Source organism: Microtus oregoni, unplaced genomic scaffold, assembly GCF_018167655.1.
Source record: "Microtus oregoni isolate MIOR12 unplaced genomic scaffold, Mior012 000037F_ref0000500, whole genome shotgun sequence".
In the NCBI taxonomy this organism is placed as follows: Eukaryota; Metazoa; Chordata; class Mammalia; order Rodentia; family Cricetidae; genus Microtus; species Microtus oregoni.
In genome coordinates this window covers 13,985,745-14,005,738 of record NW_024543096.1, presented here as the reverse complement: position 1 = coordinate 14,005,738, position 19,994 = coordinate 13,985,745, and the positions used below count along the sequence as shown (strand labels likewise).

The window sequence follows — 19,994 nt, the reverse complement described above, 5'->3', positions numbered from 1 at the left end:
TGCCTCCCTATACTTTTGAAGAAGGTGATAGGCATATCAGTGCTGCAGGGAGAGGACCAATGAGCAAACACTGCCTAAACAAACTCTACAGTCAACGCATGATGTGTACTTCAAGGCGGACTCCATCATTTTGGTCTTTGGTGTTCACAGGATGCAGGCCCATTGAGGGCACCATGTTTGGATATATTTCTTCCTCTAATGACTGTAGACAGTGTAGTAAGTTAGCTACTCAGCAGTACCAGGTTTGCCAGAGACCTAAACATCCATCAGGATATAAACATCTCTATCAAGATACAGGACAGTCCTTGCCTGTGAAGTCATCTTGGACTTTTGGGTTCTTATTGAGAGACGAGTTAAACAGCAGAACTTGCCAAAAGATGATCCAGATTATAGCCAACTGGCGCTTGTGGCTGAATTGACATTTTTAGTAACTTCAAATTCAAGTACAAGGAGCTTACTCCTCTAATTTCTAGAAACTAACTTATTTTTCATAGAGCAGAATCCCCAAATAAATATCACAACCCATCCATTTACGATCCATACTTAATTGTCCACAAATTTGGGTATGTAGGAAATGAAAACTGTAATATCTGTGTCAATGTCAGCAGATAGTAAACAAAACTTTATAGTCAACTATGCAGAAGGATTGATACCTAGATCAGCATGGGTGCAGGACAATTAAAGGGTCTTACGAACAGGAATGGACAGCTGGGAGAGATGTGGGACTCTTGCTTACCATGTTTCTCTGAATTTGACTACAGGCTCATGGCTTTCACAAAACAGCAAGTTGGTAATGAGGCTATCCAACAGTACTGAACTCCTCTTTGGACAATCATTTATTGCAAGACTGATATAGTAGGGGGTACTGGGAAGAGGAACTTGTAACACACATATAAAACACCACTCTGTCCTTAGGGAGCCAATTATGGAAGCCCAGAGCAGCACAGAATAGTCACGGCCGTGCTGTAAAGCATAGGGATCAGGAGAGATGTGATTTCAGGCCTGCAGAACACGTCTCCATAAAGGAGCTAGCCTTTGATCCGAAGCGGGTTCTTCCCATCTGCCAGAGGGAGGACTTTTCCTGGACCTTGCTGACATCTATGTTGAAAAGCTATCATTTCATAAAAGGAGAATATAAATTCCAACCTGTGCTTGGGAGCAGCCACATGGCACCTGTTGCCAGAGGACCCTAGAAAGCACAGCCACGAGAGAGAGTTCTTTGTTTTTATGACACCTGGAAGCCAACTCCAGACCTGGAACAGACCGGTGGCTGCGGAGGCCACTATGGGCTGTTTGCCCATTTCCTGCCCTGCCATGTCCTATGAATCGCCCAAGAGGAGGAGGACATTTTTAGAGGCTTATGATTTACTTCACTGAAGAAGAATCCAGCCGTTTCCCCTCAAAATTTAGGTGAGTGGGAAAGGCTCTCATTTTACAACTCCTTCATCAACTGCCTCGACAGCATCAGTGCTTGAGGTTGTAATAAGTCAGCAAGTTAATATTTTATTTTTACATGACCATCTCTCATAATTTACACAGAAAACTGTTTCCAATTGTGAGGCTGCCATGGAGAGAACGTGAACGCTCGAGGCCATCTGTCAAATGAGACACTAGCAGAGCATCAGTACTGTCCAGTGCTGAGACAGGGCTTTACTCTGCTGGTAGCAATGTCCAAAAGAAGGCTCAAAGACTCCCCGAATAAACCAAAAGCAAACCCAGCAGCCCTCCTTGAAGCACTTTATATGTAGAGGGGGTAGGGGTGGGGGTATCTGCCCTTCCTAGGTGCCAAATACTGCAGTATACATTTTACATGTGTGAATTCTGTCACTCACTGTCAATATACCCATTCTATAAATGAGAACACCGAGGTGTAGAGAGACAGAACAAAAACAAAAACAAAACCACAATCTCAAGATGATACAGCAAGCAGAGAAGCCAAGAGAGAAGGTGGAGCCATCTATCCAACTGCACTGAAAGTGTACTTCCTGTGCCCCAGCACGAGGGCCTTACTGAGATGGTGCTGCCATCCATCCAGGCCCGTCCCCGGGGAACAGCAGAACTGACCTGATCATCCACAGCTAGGATCAGGGGAAGGCAACAAGGCTTTCTAAGTCATTATACAACCCATCTAAGAATACTGGTCTTTGACATATGACATTATCAGCAGCGATCATTTCACCGGTGTGTAACACGTAGGCTTACAGAGAACTCTGACTAGCAGTTCAACACTTAACTTAGAATCAGAAGGCAATCAGCATTATCTATTCCTGTGCTCCATCGCATTGGGTAGACGACAGGAAATGGCATGTTTTATGGTAGTACCAAGAAGCTTTTACTCAAGTATATGTTGCCTACTTCTAGAAAATCTTATGGAAGATATAGTTAGCTATTTAAAACCAGACATGTTTCTTATACATGAGACAGATGGGGTTCTCGGAGGGAAATGATTGAACTCCTAAGTGCTGAGTGCTGACAGTTTTGAAAAGAAACTATGTATGGAAACACAAATGTGTATTAATGAACTCAAACTCCTCAGGACATGAAAAGAAACAAAGATAGTAGAGAGTGTCTTTCAAATAACTAAGTTATCTGGATGACAGATGATGGTTCTTCCAATACACAGCACCCTTTGCTACCTGGAGAAATTGGAATCCAACTCGCAATATCACACAAAACAATTCATTCCGATACAATGTATCACCAAAAGATACCATTTTAAAGTCATCTGAGGCCAGCACAGAATTCCCTAGATGAGAAAGATCACAGCAGCTTTCCCTATGATCTTCAACACACAGCTCTCTAGTTTCCAGGCAAAAGTCAGTGTCCCTGTCGCCACGTTTCGGGCACCTGGTTTCCAGTTTGCAGTGAGTTCTGGGCATTTTGATCAATTTCCCATGGGTTTCCTCAGAAGAGTGCACATGTCCCCTCACCTTGCTGCGCCTGAGGTCAGACCGACAACCACCGAGGGCTACAGCAAAAGCCACTTCTCCTCACTGAAGTCCAGAGTAAATAAAAACATTCTGATGATACTATTCTCTTATCTTTAATTTTTTGACAGCAATGGGGATTAAATCTAGGGTATCATGCATGGAAAACAAGCACCTGGGCTGGAGAGATGGTTTAGAGGTTAAGGGCAGCTCATCCAGAGGACTGGGGTTCAATTCCCAGCACCCAGATGCAGCTCACAACTGTCTATAACTCCAAGATCTGACACCCTCACACAGAAATATATGTAGGCATAAAACCAATGTACATAAAATAAAAATAAATAAATTATAAAATCCCAGATGAAACAAAACAACCGAACTCTGGTGCTGGTCCTTTAAACTCCGACTCTGTTGTGTTCTAAACTCATTCTGACGGTCTTACTGGGATAATATCTAAAACTGTTTTTCTTTAAAACAAAGCTCTAATGCCAGGTATGGAACAATTCCACGCAGAGTTCCTACTTCGGGCAATGATGAGGTGAGGGAGGCTAATGTCCCCTCATCCTTTGCCATCGTCAGTCTTGTGTGCTACAGACCTGAGTTTGGAAAACACCAGAACATTCAGTGCTTCTCTTGATATAAAAACACCCAGTATTTTAATTGTTAAATTTAAAAAGAAAAAAAGAACCAATATATTATTTGAGCAGAATAACCTTCACGGAGGGCACACAAATTCTTATGGAAGCAGGTAGGAACTATTCCTAGAGGACGGATACATCTGTGTGTACCTTATTAAGCCTTTAGATCTTAAAAATTAAATCTGAGAGCCCCAGTTTCTCTAAGTAGTACAGACAAAGGCCTAACTTAGAAGGTCGCTTGGGTTGAAAGGACAATGTATTAGTGCCTTAAAAACCAACATAAACACGAGATGGGAGCAACTACGCACAGGTGACAAACTTTAGAACATGAGCTCACAAGATGAACTACTGGGGTTCAGACAAACAAACAAATACAACTTGTAACCCCCACCCCCAACCACAGAGACGATCCTAGCTCCTAGGTTAAAATGCTCGGAGAATCTAGACAGCACAGGCCAGGGTCCTGATGGACAGTCAGCATTGTGAGAGACGCTGCACACAGCTCTGCGCGCATGCACACACTCTGCAATGGGGGACACAGACACCGATCACCATCAAGGTTGTCCTTACTTGCAGACGCACAAGTATCCTGCATGTTCCGATGCTGACTGGCAGCTGGAGCAGCTCTACATGCCAATCATCCCAATGTACTCAGGGATGTAAACACCTTATAATTAGAAAACGTGAAGGCATCAAGGACGTTAGACAAATTGAAAACACATCCAAAGATTAATTTTTAAAGGCATTGAAGAAATGTCATTGCAAATTTCAACGAAAGGGTGTACCTGCTCCTTCACGGAAGCTAGAATAGTGGTGGCTGTGGTCTCGGGTTCCATGCCTGGGCCAGTGGAGACAGCTTCCTGGTGGGTCTGTGGTTGCCCCTCCTCCACCAGTGAGGCCTGTTCAGGGGCGGGCATTCCTCCTGCAATCAAGCAGGCAAAGGGTTAACACTGCTTCCTGAGTGCCTCAGGGGACTGGGATTTGCTGATGAGCCCCACTGTAGTTGGTTCCTAGGAATCACAGTGGACTTCCACAGAATGATGACAACTCTAATAACAAAAGAATAAACACCTGATAATATTTAAACATCATCATATAAAGTGACATTAAAAGGGCTGGAGGAGGGCTCTTTAAATGACTCAGTATTCTAGGAAGTATGTACACAAAAGACATCTACAAACATGAACTGACAGAAAACTACTTTATCGATTGCAGAAACTTAAGACAACAGACTCAAAAAGAATTTGAAACTCAAGAAAAGCTTGAAAGCTAACAAATAAAATTCTATGGTATTGAAAACAAACTCTGTGCCTTAACAACTTATGAGGAGGACACCCCAGGGCGGCTCTCATGACCTGGTTTTCTTTAAGGAATCTTACCCCTCAAAGAGGGCAAGGCCTTGGGAGTTGTCAGAGCCCAAGGCCCCTGACAGGAACTGCAATGCCTCTAAGACAACTCTCCCGTGTTTACCAGAAGACTTACCTAACTTATATAGACATTCTACAAATTAAAAAAAAAAAAAAGCAGGAAAGGATGCCATTTAGATTTACAAATGCATTAGTAACTTATTTATATGTCTCCTTGAAAAACCACACGTATCATACCACAAGACTAATGCTTCATATAATTAACCCCTGTTGGATAAATGAATACACAAATGTCACCTTTTTGATGTCTCCCACTTCTTATCATTAGGCAAATCCCACCAAATCCTCGACTCCCAAAAGACCATCTTCATTAGATATGCTACTCCACTTAATACAGAGGTAGCTAACATCATAAATATTTCTGTCAACGCTCTTCATAGTTCATCCTAAATATAGCTCTGCATTTTTATTTCAAATTAACCTCTATGGTGTTCGTATCTATCCTTTGATCTGGGTATTTCCCCCATTCCCTTAACTTCCAATACCAGCTGTTCTTTTCCAAATAATACTCTAAGGAAAAGGGAAGACTCAAGGACCTGGGCACTCAACTGACTCCACTCCATCCTGGCCTCTGAGTTTCTGTTGATGGGTGTCTCATTCTTGACATCCTTTAGACACAGGTAAGTGAACAGTGGGCCCGATGGGTGCATGTGTGCATACTGCCAGTGAAACCACACTCCTGAGGCTTTCTTGTGCCTTCCCTAGCAGGTGAGCCCTTGGTTTCACGGTACATAAGCATCATGTTGACCCTGACCTACAAGATGATCCTCTCCCTTGGGACTGGTAGGAGGGGCTTCTTCCTTGGATTAAAGGAGTCTCGGATCAAAACCCAGGAGCACTGAGGCAAAGCACAGTTCCTCTAGCCCTGCATGCTTCAGTAATAAAAAGTGAACATGCTAATTTCTATACAACACAAGTCAATGATTTTTTTTATGGCACTCTTTATTTTTTATAATAATGTGTTCATTAAGATGCAAAGCACATTCAAAATACTAGCTGGACAGAATTCTATTTTTACCAAGTCCTTATCAAAAATAACATCACCAACTCTATTGAGGAAAAAATTACCACACAGACAGTCTAGGGCAGCAGTCAAGGCCGTTGAGTGGGGGGAAAAAAAATCACACACCTTAAAATTAACAGATGGTTATGAAACGTAAGAATGTTACTATGCAACAAGGAAACAAACAATGTCCAAACCCAAGAAATTTAAATGTCAAGAGTATAATATGAAACAGCCAACATGTCGGGATGAAAAGTTCAAAAAAAAAAAAAATCGGCAAGTAAAGAGTAGGAAAAAAACAAAGTATTTATTCTGTTATAGCCAGGACACACTGAGTTTAAAGAAAGATACCGAATTGTGTTACTGTGTCTCTGGGATTGTACTGTACTCTGTTTTATGGTGTTTATAAGGGCCCAGCTTACTGAAATGCGATGAGCAGCATCTTCAGAGCACAGCTAAGCTCACTCCCATGCTATGCAGGGGGAAGGGATCAGAGGTGGGAGGCAGCATGGCTCATCATCTCACTGATGCAGCAAGTTATGAATCAGAGAAGGCAAAGTCTAAGAGACAAACGATGACACAACACTGAAGGCGACAGAGGTTCAAAGAGCATGCTCATGAGGGAACTACTACAGTGCTGGAAGGGCTTTCCTGGCGAGGCTGCTTTATTCTGAGCCTTCAATAACCAGGATGCAGGTAAATGATCATGAACAGCTACCAAGTGGACAGTGGAGACACTGGCCTCTCTGTATAGGACGACTTCTTGTTTTTCTTATCATTCTTATAATCACAGAGCCATTAATGAGTTGGAAATAAAGCTCAGTGAAACTCAAGATAAAAGCTGACTCCTGCTTTGGCCAAGGCCAGAGATGAGTATTTATGACGAGTAGGGTCAAAGAATGGTAACAATTCTTTCCACTGGTAAGGGAAAAAACAAAAGAAACAAAGCAGGGCCAGGTGGTGGTGTCTGTGCACGCCTGTAATCTCAGTACTCAAGAGGCAGAGGCAGGTAGATCTCTGAATTTGAGGCCAGCCTGGTCTACAGAGGAAGTTCGGGGACAGGCTCCTAAGCTACACGGAGAAACCCTGTCTCACAAAAACCAAAAACAGTGACCATTCATAGCCAAGAGTCAGTGAGACCGTAAGCTGTGTCTGTCTCAGCGCTGCAACCTGCCAGGTCTGAGTGACCTCAGACTGCAGACTGGAGAACACTCACTCATTTTCGGGGCTGTCCAAAGAACCATGGAAGCTGTTTCAGGAAAATGGAAGAAGAAAATGCCATGCGACATTTTTAGAAAAGAGAAGGTAGATTTCTCACATTACAGATGAGAGGAGTGGCGGGGAGGCTGGGTGGGATTCTTCAGAGAGTGTTCTCCAAGAGTGATTTGTGAGAACTAAGAGGTGTGTCAAGGAAGTCACATTAAGCTTGTCTAACTTCCTTCCTTGGCAGTGTAACCATGGCAATGCAGTGTGCTAAATTCTAGTGAGGCATGCACAATGCTGTGCCATCATGATCCCCTATGATACTATAATTAACAGAAATGGGGCTGAAATAAGGGTAACTGATGATTTGAACTATAAATACCTGAATGAAACACATCAGTCTATAGAGGACTCTAACGCAATGTCAAAGTTCTGAACTTGACCCAATCCTAACCAAAACCTTCACCAATGACATATATAACATGCACAGCATGTTTAAAATCTCCAGTAACTAAGATGAATACTGAGTTTACCAAATAACAAAACTAAAACAAGCAAGAAAAGTACAATTCTGTTGCACTGATGAGTTCCCGCTAACTAGATAAAAACAGCAGGATAAATAAGGTCCTGTACGAAAGTCAGCTCAGCAACACACTGCACAGAAGGGTAGACACTTTAAGTTCAAGAGGGCTGTGAGAACCAAAAAGCTAAGGTCAGCTACACTGATGAGGAATTTAGGAAGATTGGAGGGGGATCTAGTGGGTAATATGACCACCCCCCCCCCAAACCCCTGGCTTCAGGCTTCTTGGGACATATCCACTTCCAGTTACAGATAGTGGCACATTCACAGGCATGAAGGGTGAATCCATGCAGTAAATGGGGAGTGGAGCACAAAAGAGTCTGCCGCTACTCCAAACATCGGAAGTGATGGGATGAATGGTACTGGTCTTAGTCCTTATGAACTCAAAACTTCACAGAAGAGACACAACAGACTCTCAATGGAACGAGGGGGAAAAGAAGGCTGACCCAAAGCTGAGGCCTGAGTGGACAAGCAGCTCCTCTGACCCTGTGAAGGACTGCTATGGACAAACACGGCTCTTTATGTGACAATCCTGAGAGCCAGCCTAAAACCAGCTCTGCAACAAAAGTGTGTTATCCTATATTCTATTTTTACACATGGGATCAAGTTCGAATAATGGCTCTAATGCTGTCCATTAATGTTTGAAGACACGGGGGGAAACTCAGGAAGCTCTTTCCTTTTAGAACTGTGGTTCAATGACTGTCCCTGAAGGTGGGCACTTCCCCATCCTGAGAGGCCTGCAGCCTAAACATGAGTAACTGAGCAGGGTTGCTAGTTGGAGATGTTGTGGTAGAAGCAGGAAACGGAAGCTGACACTAGAAAGGCTTCCACATTCCCTGTAGTTAGGAAGCCGCCCATGAGTCTTTAGACACTGTCAGCTATGCCACACTTCCCTTCTGAGAGAGGCTGGAGATCAGGAAGCTCGCTTGTGCGGAGGGAATAACACCCTGCACCCAGTGCTCTCTCTGCCTCTGCCCTCAAGTTCGGGATTACAGGTGTGCACTTCCATGTGGGGCTTGCAGGTTACACTGTTGGACTCCACTCTTGAGCGACCTACTACATTCTCCGTTTTTTGGAAGCAGCTGAGTAATTATGGGTTTTCAAGGTAGGATTTAGCAAAGGCATAGAAGCTTTACGTGGAAATTACTGGGTCAGTATTACGTGTGTTCAGGGCTGTTTGCCCACACTGTCCAACTGGCTAGTGGGCATTTCTTTGTGCTTGACCTGGCGAGTCTTATAAACTCTAGTGTGATGGGGTGAAGCTTTCTTTTTAGTTTATAAATAAAATATAAGGTAATTTATGACCTGGTACACATAATTCATCACAGATGATACTATTACACATAATCATCTCTGCTAAATTTATAAGATGGGACATCAACTCAATACTAGATGTTTCATCTTTATTCTCTTCTAATTGCCTTCCTGATAACTCTTAGGCAAAATATCCTACTATACTTTTTTCTACCAAACTAGTAAAAAGTTGAACTCTATGTTTTTTCCAACTTTGAGATGATAGTGTGGAATATAAAATATATTTTCTGACTTCATTTAGAACACTCAGGAAAACATGTTGACAAGAACCACAATACATTTATGTGAAAGTTCTTAAGATAAAATAGTGATATTTAAGAATAAATTAAGAGAATTTAAGTAAAAAATATCCATGTAAACATTAAAATTTGATTAAAATAAAGATACTAATGACACAGGACGATGAAAATGTTTAAGCACAAGAATGAAAAATGTTTATACTAAAAATAGGAAAAATTATTAATACTATGTGTAAGATCAGTTTCTCTTTGTTTATGATGATGCTGGGATAATATTGCAGAAGCAAGCACAGCCCTAGGACACTGAGGTGAGCATCTGCAGGACCATATGAACTCTATGCTAGAATATAAAGTACTACTTAACTACCCAGTTCCAGTTTTTAAATATTCTATTCTGGAAATAGAAGAAGTACCAAAACCTCCAGTGTTTTAGAAGGATTAATTAGAGGTAGATAAATGCTAACTCACAAACACACAGTTCATCCAAAAATATGTACTTATTGGCAATAAACTATACAGCACCGAGCTATACGCCAAGTCATACAGTAATCCTAGAGAATAATCTATACACGCCCAAGTGTTTTGATTTAGGGATTTAATAAGGAGATTGCTGCAAGGCATTTAAGCAAAAGATTTCAATAAGATCTTACAAAGAAATGATAGGTGACTTGATAATGAAATTTTCAATTCTATTAGTAACTAGAAAATGCAACTTAAGCCGGGTGGTGGTGGCACACGCCTTTAATCCCAGCACTCGGGAGGCAGAGGCAGAGGCAGGCTGATCTCTGTGAGTTCGAGGCCAGCCTGGTCTACAAGAGCTAGTTCCAGGACAGGCTCCAAAGCCACAGAGAAACTGCGTCTTAAAAACAAAAAAAAAAGAAAAAAGAAAAGAAAAAAAGGAAAGAAAAGAAAATACAACTTAATAAATAATGCAACATGCTATTAACACACAACTACTGCAAGAACAAAACACTTGACTTCCAAGTTTAGCAAAGATGGCAGAAGGCAACTACCATGAGCTGTTGGTTGTTAAGCATGTAAGTGGGCTTACCATTCTGCAATACATATAAGTATTATCTAATAGAGCCGCCTACACAGACACCCATACTTCAGTAATCCCATTCTCAATTAGGTAGAGACTCTCTTGCCCCTGAGAACTTGGACAGATATTCTAGTACTTTTAAAAAGCCATAAATTGACAATAGCCGTAGTGACCAGTGTCAGTAGAATAAATACATCATAGTATACTAATGTGATATATTTCACTGCATCCCATAAATAAACTATGCCTCTATAAAACAAAAATGTCCTCCCAATTATAATGCTCAAAGAAAGCAAACTTGCGAAAGAATACAGAGTGGAAATCCAGTTCGGCAAAGTTTAAAACAAGTAAAATAAAACCAATTATTAGAGAACATAGTTACATGCATTCATAAGTAGCAAAAAAAAAAAAAAAAAAGACCATTAAGAATATGAGAGCAGCAGCGGTCTCTCTGTGCAGGGAGGGAGTGAAATCTCATGTGGGTCTGCGCTCTGCACTGGTGGCCTCACCGGAGAACTAATTATACAGGACACACTGGATTCTAGCTATTCTTTTAATTGTATGTTTTTTTTTTTTCAATTCACGCTTCTGCGGCCTTTAAAAAATTAAATGAAAAAGGTTAAAGACTAAGGGATTAGGGCTGGGGAGAAGACTCAGCAGTTAAAAGTACTTGCTGTGTAAATAAGAAGACTGGAGTTCAGATATCCAAAAGCCATGTAAATGCCAGGAGAGCATGTGTCCACTGGAAACTCTGACCTGGGCAGGTACAGACGTGGAAGGCGCAGAGGTGTTCCAGAACAACAAAGCTGGCCAGTTAGCCAGACTAGCTGAACTGGCGGCGAGCTCTGGATTTATTGAGAGATCTTGCCTCAAAGTATAAGATAGAAGAATGGCCAGGGAAGATTTCTGATACCAACTTCAGGCTTCAAACATGCACGTGTAAACACGTTTTTACCCACATACATGCAAACACACACACACACACAAAGAAAAAAGACTAGCAGGACAGAGTCTATGATGCTAGACAGGACCCAGAAATAGAAACACTGAATAGTTGCAAATTTATGAGCAACATAGAGACACTTCCCTGATTAATAGCTACGTTATCTATTTTTAACTATTTTAATTAATAAAAAAGAGGCCTAAGTCTCAAACGTCTTGCCCCCACATCCCCCGCACTATTCAATAATGGGTACTTTCTGAAAGTGAAGACAGTTAAAGTGGCCATTGACACTGTGTGCGGTGTGTGGGGCTGCCTGGTGCGGAGCAGTGCCGGCCAGGCCTGCGGCACAGGACAATACTGCACAACTGCTCATAACAAGCAGGAATGTAACCCCGATAAACATGGATTACACAGCTATTTTCCACTCATCTCCAAAACACCTTACCTCTCATGAAGAACAAAGAAGAGAAGAAAGGACATTCCCTTTTGGAAGGTACTCCAGGGCCCAGGGGTTTTGTTTTAAGGACCTGAGGTATTTGTGATCTACAGATGTCATTCTGAGGGGAAAAGTGAGGAAAGGGAGCCATAACAATGAAGAATGGCTCCTAGAATTTAACGTACACAAGGACAGGATGAGGTAATCACAGATCAAGAGTGCAGCTGGAACTCTAGAGGTGGCCGGAGCACACAAAACCCTCTTCTCTAGCTCACGGCTCCATCAGATACCAAAGAGGCATTTTCTCTTTTTTAAGATTAAAAAAAAAAAAATGTAGTCTAGAAATTTCAAAAATGTCATCAGTGTGCCAAAATGTCAGAAAGACAAAAGGTTCAGACCCATGTTAAAGCAACCAGAGGAAACCCTGCCATAACAGAGCCAGGCTGGGGCCTCTGGTGGGAGCAGTGAGGACTTAGAGCGTGGCAGTGTCTCTAGCAGTAGAGCTTGGAGGACCAGGACGAGGGTGGACAGCTACTGCAGGAGGTGCCCAAGCAGCTTCCGTACACAAATACAGACAGGAAGCCTAGACTGCTGCCCAGGAAGAGCGATGTCCCTAAACAAAGACAGTAAAGGGCAGGTGGCACCAACACTCACAGCGGTCACACTGAGAAGTGTGTGCAGGGAGAGAGAAGCCAGAGGTGTTGAAGGAAATAAAGTTAGAGGTTAAAAGGAAGTAAATCTGGCTGACAGAAAGAAGGACAAAATAATATCTGAGAGGCTTTCAGGATGAGATCACAAAGTTCCTGGATTCTGTAGATAAAGACCCAAAATATTATTTCAGGGGCAAGAAAAAGGAAGAAAAAAAAAAAGGAATGAGAATCAGTTTGGTAATGAACTTGTTCTCAATTACAGAAAATACTGCAAAGGCTTAAATATTACCAGGTATCATGAAGGCAACAAGGGCTTTCTTTTGGTTGATTTTTGTGTTTATGTAGGGTCTCATGATATAATGTAGGCTGGCCTCAAACTCATCAAGTTTGTTCAAAGGTGACGATGAACTTGAAATCCTCCTCCCTTGGCTTCCTCAGGACTGAGATTACAGATGTGCACCACCACACTCAGCTAAGTAAAGGCACTTTAGCAAACACCAAAACACAGAAAGTTAGAATAATCTTAAAGGAAGTTCTGCCAACAAATCGCAAATATGATGGAGGAAAATTTAAAACAAAAGAAAACTAAATCTCAGGAGACACGACTTCTCTGTGGTACCAGCATGAGAGGTCTGATACGGTGACAAAAATAAAGTGTACCAATGCCCTTTCTTAACTTGGGGGAAGACGGAGACTTGGACGAGCCTCTAAGGAGAGGCAGCCCTGGACCCACCCTTAGCACCAGGAACTTGTTAAATGAACTGTTGGGATAATCTTCCTGCATACTGTGTGAAGATGTGTCTCTGTTTAACCTCACCAGCCTAAGGCACCTTCTGATTGGCTTCATAAAGAGCTGAACAGCCAATAGCTAGGCAGGAAGAGTATAAACGGGATTTCGGGCAGAGAAAGGAGCTCTGGGAAAGATTCTAGGTTCACCAGCCAGTTGAGGAGGAAGTCGTATGGTACTGTGGAGAGGGGATGAGCCACATGGCACAAAACAGATGAACACAAACAGGTAATTTAGGTTTTAAAAGCTTGTTGGGCACAAACCTAAGCTAAGGCCAAGATTTCATAATTTATAAGAAGTCTCTGTCATTATGGCAGTCCAAGAGCCTCTAGGAGAGACGGCCCTGGCCCACACTCTACATCAGGTGCTCGTCCATGACTTGCTTGGACTACAAGCACAAATGTGACCTTACTGAAATATCAGAGACTACCGCTGAGGTCTACCAGTTGCTTCTTTAGGAACCATTTGGTCATGCTTCTGTGGGGAGCTCAGAAGTGTGGAGGGAGCCATCCCAGTCATCCCAGCCAAGAAGGCAAACATCCCTTCTCAGGCCATCATGGCCTGACCAATTCTATGCCTGACTGCAGTGAGCCACTGAGCCCAGCTAGGCGAGACCTGCAGAGCAACCTCCTCAACAACTTGTAAAGCTGAGAAAGAAAAGAGTTGCTGATTAACCCACTGTCACACACTGAGTAAGGGTGACAAGCTGATACACCCACCAGGACCACAGAGAAGTAAAATACAATTTACATATTTTAAATATCGTAAGATTAAAAAATAGCATGTTATGTGCTGATTTTTTCTGAAAAGATCTCATTTCTGATCTACTTTACATACGACACTATAGTATAGATATTATTTAAAATATAAAGATTCTGACCATCAATCTATTTGGAATCTAACAGGCAACACAAGACAAGTTAGTAAATCACTACATTAAATGCAGCTCCCAGAACAGAGGAACTCGGTGCACGCAAGGGCCAGCAGGTACCAATGCGGCCCAGGTGGGAAATGGCCCACCTATGTTTTTAAATTTTAAGCTTTATCCACTTAAAAATTTGCCTTAGGTCTAGATTTCCTCATCTCCGTAGACCGTGGCTTCATGTGACTCACAATTAGAGGCATCGTAAGTCACAGCAAACTCCATCTGCTCAAAGGTTTGTGCTCTTCACCCATTTTTCATTTCTAATGACAGTGTTGGTGAAGACTGAGGTGTAATGAAATCACTAGCAGGACACATATGGAGACTCAGAAATATGGTGACTGATACCTGAATTACTAAAGGCAATTAAGAAGAAAGACTGTTTAATTGAGGGCTTGAGCACTTAATAATATTTATACAGGCGTATGGAATGCAAAAGTGTGTGCGATGCGGTGACAGCTTCCATCTTCCTTAGTGGCTGTCTTCCTAACAGATGACCTTGGCTCTTCTTCCCTCATGGACTACCTGAGAGTCTTTTCAGTGTGCTGCCTGAGACTCCAGATAGCCTGCCCCGGACTTCAATTTGTTAGAGATTAATTCATTTGTAATTTAAAATTCTCCAAGCGTGAATGGTTTCTTGCTTCTCAGAATTAAGCAAACCTGGGCAGTACTGTAGGCATCTCCACACTCTGCTATCCCTGTGATGACGGGAAAGCCCCTGCACTGGCAGCCCTTGGAGCATGGGAGAAGCGCACAATGTCCAGACTGTTGCAGAAGCTTCGTGTGAGTAAGAGACCTGGTGTTTGGTGTCCGGAAAGTCTCAGAGTCACTAGTGTGTGGCACAATGAAGACCCTGAAAAATCGCATGCACATGCACGCACGCACACACACACACACACACACACACACACGCTTGGGGCTAAGCTAGGAACTTGCACATCCAAGGCACATGATCTACTACCAAAACCAACCCCAAGCCCTCCGCCTGGATTTGCCATAGACCCCCACTTTCTCTTGAGGATCGTTCTTTTTTTTTTAATTTATTTATTTATTAAAGATTTCTGTCTCCTCCCCGCCATCGCCTCCCATTTCCCTCCCCCTCCCCCATCAAGTCCTCCTCCCTCATCAGCTCGAAGAGCAATCAGGGTTCCCTGACCTGTGGGAAGTCCAAGTTCTGTTAGCATTCCGAGCCAGAGGAACACATGCTGGGAAATCCTTCCACATGACCAGCAGAAGCAGCAATGAGTTCCTGTCATTAGGAAGAAACAATGCTCTATCCTTCACAACTGACATCTGACGCCAACGCATCAGTGTGGGCAGCATACTAAAATAAAAACAGGAATTAAGTACTGTGCTTGTTAGTTCTTATGTCGGCTTGACACACACTAGGGTCATCTGGGAAGAAGAAACCTTAATTGAGGAAATGCTTCATCCAATTGACTGTACCAAGTCTGTGGAGGTGTTTTCTTGATTGAAGATGATTTGGGAGGGCTTAGGTTACTGTGGGTGGTGCTACCCCTGGTTACAGGTCCTAGAGTGTGTAAGAAAGCAGGCTGAGCAAACCATGAGGAGCAAGCCAGTGAGCAGCTTTTCTCCAAGGCCTCTGCTTCAGTTCCTGCCTCCACATTCCCGCTTGGAGTTCCTGCCCTGACTTCCTTTGATGAAGGATTGTGACCTGAGAGCTCAAAGCTGAAATAAACCTTTCCTCACCGAGTTGCTTTTGGTCATGGTCTTTATCTCAGCAATAGAAAGCACGTTGCTGATGGGTCTAATAAAAAGCTGAATAACCAATAGCTAGGCAGGAAAAGGAAAAGCAGAGCTGCCAGGCAGAGAATAAAGCTATACTTTTTAAATGAATAAATTTAAATGATAAAGGTTCCTGCCGACAGAATTAAGTGTACATTTATGTTTTGTCTGTAAGATGGGTCCTAAGCTTTTGAAAGCTTGGCTAGTAACCATAGGAATGAATGATTTTCTAGAAAAAGAACCCGGTCTGAACCAGGCTCTTTCACGTTTTTAATTATTTTTTTCACACACATTTATGTGGAATTAGGCTAGGTATACAACAGACATTATTAGTATGTGGTTGAGCAGATCAATTCCTCATCTGGAACACACTGCAGCCTGCTTAACCCCATCCAGTGTAAGGCACCTCAGTAAATGCACAGGTCGAGAGGAAAGCTGACAGCTGTGAGCTGGAAAATCATCAAACATTAATTACACATATGTTTAATGTCTCTTTTAATACTGATTTAAGTAATATGCTTTTAATAATTTACAGCCTTTAAAGTAGCTCTTGGGAGTAAAAGAGAAAACTATTAAAAAAGAAAGAAAGAAAAATGCAGTATACTCTAACAGCAACAATGCCTTTGCTCTTGGCCCTGCCGTCAGCTGAATTAGGGGACAGTCTCTGCCGCTGCATGCTTAATGCCAGTTTTAAAAGAGCCTAGCACATCCTCACATTTAACATCACCAAGCAGCTTTCTGAAGAAAATTCAAGAAAATAGCGGTCTTTTAGACAGAACTTCCATGACTTTGATGTTTACAGGCAGAGCAAGCAACAGATTCAATAGCTGTTACTTCCCAGGGACTCGCTGGGTTCCTGAGGGCAGGGGCTGCTGTTCTGGGAGCTGTCATTGCATTCTCAGAGAGAAGATGGGGAGAAGGAACCTGACAATATCGTGGCCTTTCCTTATGAGGCCTGTAGGTGTGGTTTTGAGTAGGGGGGTGGGGGGGGGGGGGCGGCAGGGAGCTGCTGTTTTGCAGGCTTTCTGAGACTGGGCAGGGTTTCAGGGGGGACTGTGAGGTGGAGCTCCACCTGAACACACGTCACTCCCAGGTCTTAGAACTGTGACTGACGACAGCTTCGGCACTGTGGTTTCAGGGAGGCCCTGTTGCTCCTTCGAGTTGTTCTAGGGAGAGCGTCAGGTTGAGCATGGTCCACTCCAGCTCAGACACTGACAGCACCGCCATAAAACCATGAGGACAAGAAGGTTGGCTCCACGCCCAACATCCTATTCGTCACACTAGAGCTCAGCGTGTTAAAAACAGCTACAAACATCCTCAGAATGAACAGTTACAGTGGGCAGATAAAGTGCTTAGGCACACCGCTTGACAGGAGCTATCTGTCCATCCAGGCAGCAGAGGCCTGAGAACATTCTACAGGCCAACACCTGTCTGATGATGGCTGCGATCATGTATTACAGTGTTACCACAATTGCACTAAAGAAACTCCATCCTTTCTCAATTCACTGGCTTGAATCATCTTTTTGCAGAATGTTATTATCTTAATTTCAGAATATCACTCAGGTCTATTTTTTAACTTTTGCTTTAAAAAAATAACACACTCAAGTTTTATAAAAAGTACAATTTCAAAACTAAGAACCAGAATAACAGGTTTCTGTTTGTTTGGTTTTCCAGACAGGGTTTCTCTGTGTAGCCCTGACTGTCCTGAAACTCACTCTGTAGACCAGGCTGGCCCTGAACTCAGAGAGATCCCCCTGCCTCTGCCTCCAGAGTCCTGGGATGAAAGGCATGCCCCACTAGGCCTGGCTAGATTCCCATATATTTTATATGATGAAAAGAGACTACCTCGTACACTATCCCTAGTTTGTACATTTTAATTGATTGCTTGTCCTCATCAAAATACAGTTATTTTTAGGTCTCATCTGTAAAATGTGCATGTAATAGGATAGAGGCACATTGTCTAAAAACCTGTACCGAGAACCAGAAACACCTTCTCCACACAATGTGCAGTGCAACATTCTTCAAAAACTAAGTTATAACTTGGACCATTCTTCCCCCCCTCCCCTTTTTTTGTTGCTGTTGTTTTGTTTTGTATTTGTTTTTTGAGACGGGCTTTTCTCTGTAGCTTTGGAGGCTGTTCTGGAACTAGCTCTTGTAGGACAGGCTGACCTCGAACTCAGAGATCCGCCTGCCTCTGCCTCCCGAGTGCTGGGATTAAAGGCGTGCGCCACCACCGCCCAGCTTTATTCCTGGTTTTCATACAACTGATATTTTAGCTACTGTATGACTATACATGATTTCATGAGGAGTTGTTTTTCTTAAACTTTCGAGTGAGATGGATATATTTGTGGAAATGCTTCTGCGAAAACAAGACTGAAAACAACGTTTTGATTTAGAAGTATTTTCCCAACTTGCTCTCTTCTGCCCCTCCCTCCTCTCTGGCCAGAAGGAGTTCAATCAGGTGACTGACTGCATGAATGTACATTTCTTCTAAAGGGCTTAACGCTGTTTTGAAGTTCTAGGAAATTATAGCATTCAAATAAAATTGTGAATGCTAAGTTAACGAAAAACGCTCTTCCGATCAACAAGATACAGTATGCAGTGAAAACCAAGGGTCCTGGGAGGAAAGCACCAGGCCTCCTGCTCACAGGGGCTCAGCGGACGGCCACAGGGTCTGCCTACCTTAGCATGCGAACCCTGCCAATCTCTAGGACACCTGCACCTGGCTCTGGCCCACAGAGGCCCTTCTGCACCACTCTGTGATCTTTTCTATAACAGCAATCGAGCTGAAGTTTGAAGAACGAAGAAACGGTGTGGGAAGGCTGGACATGAAGCTCTTTGGGAGTTTACATACACGCTTACCAAGTCCAAGGTCCTGGATTGGATCTTGGCATGTTGAAAAGACCCAGGACAAGAGGAGGGAAAAAAGGTGGAGACAGAGCAAGGAAGCATGGGTGTTTAGTAAAGAAATCACTAGAATAATCAAAGACATAAATGAGGTAATAATTCGGAAAGAATCTCTCTGCATCTTCTGGTCTCCGAGGCAGAGTACTCATGCTCAGATCCCTCTCAGCATGGCCGCTTTGTGCAGGTCTGGTCTGTCCTCATAGCCTTCCACACTCCAGCTCCCACCCACGCTCTGGCTGTCATTTTAAAGTCCATACACAGGAGTAAATCCAAACTGACTGTACCTGCACTGCTAAGCCATTTCTGTTTTTCTCCACACATCTTTATAAGCCAATCCTACTGAAGAAGTCATCTTCCATGGCCTTTGGTTTTGTGTTGGATGCCTTGGCTCTTGGCCAACCAGCACGGCTCGCCTTTAAGCACCACACGATGTTCATCATCACCCATTTGCTTCATCTCCTCAGACTTGGGCTTGAGAGCAGGACCCCTGTCTTGTGCCTGTGTCTGACACTTGTGCCGAGCCATGGAATGGGATGGCTGCTGACAGAGCAGGCTTCCTATCTGAAGGACTAAAACAGACACTGGCGCTCCACTGTCAGTCAGGAGAAAATGTTTAATACGCTGGGCTGCTCAGAGTCGGACACGCGGAACCACCTTGAAGAAGTCTTTTGTTCATTACCTGGCACTGAGAATATCAGAAAGAATCACATTTCACCTTTGATTATTCTAGTTGAGCAACCCGTCTCCTTTTAGTTTCTTACAGGAAGAATTCAGAGAAATAACCACAAGTCAAGGAAGCTGCATTCCATTACAAGGACAGAATGCAGCCCACGGCGCAACAGGGCCACACCAGTCTGGCTTCATTCTCGCCTGTGCCGTCAAATGCTTGACTAGGACTCTCATCAATCCAAGCTGTCCTTCTAGCAGTGATGCAAAATGAGCTCTAATCAGAGTCTCAAGTGTGCCTCAGTGTCCTCAGACATCCCTGGCCAGGATGAGCAGGAAAATCAAAGGCCTGCTTTACCTCATATTTTAAAGACTTCCTTTGCTACCACCAATAAAGATACACAGGTACCGTGATAAAGTGACGAGAGGGAAAGCAGCAGTTGGTTATCCTGAGAACATGGTAAAGTACTCCAAAGACTTAATTATATTTACATCTCATAATTTTGCTACTTTTAAATTTTTGCTTAATACTTGACTTACTGTATGCAAAGAAACTTTTAGTCT

The 19,994-nt window shown here is 43.1% G+C and overlaps 1 protein-coding gene across 15 annotated transcripts in view; it reads right to left on the bottom strand.

Annotated features, from left to right (window-relative positions):
• Positions 1 to 19,994, bottom strand: part of Pkp4 (plakophilin 4) — a 213,896-nt gene that overhangs the window by 143,825 nt on the left and 50,077 nt on the right. For 10 of the 15 annotated variants that reach the window (XM_041631443.1, XM_041631444.1, XM_041631453.1 and 7 more), the window contains exon 2: positions 4,351 to 4,487. The exons of 2 other annotated variants lie outside the window; for them this stretch is intronic. In XM_041631443.1, the coding sequence (XP_041487377.1) occupies positions 4,351 to 4,482 (132 nt within the window). In that variant the 5' untranslated portion in view covers positions 4,483 to 4,487. Of the gene's footprint in view, positions 1 to 4,135; positions 4,233 to 4,350; positions 4,488 to 13,008; positions 13,011 to 17,055; positions 17,062 to 19,994 lie in introns of those variants that run through there. 3 more of the 15 variants (XM_041631440.1, XM_041631450.1, XM_041631448.1) reach the window with 3 other exon arrangements.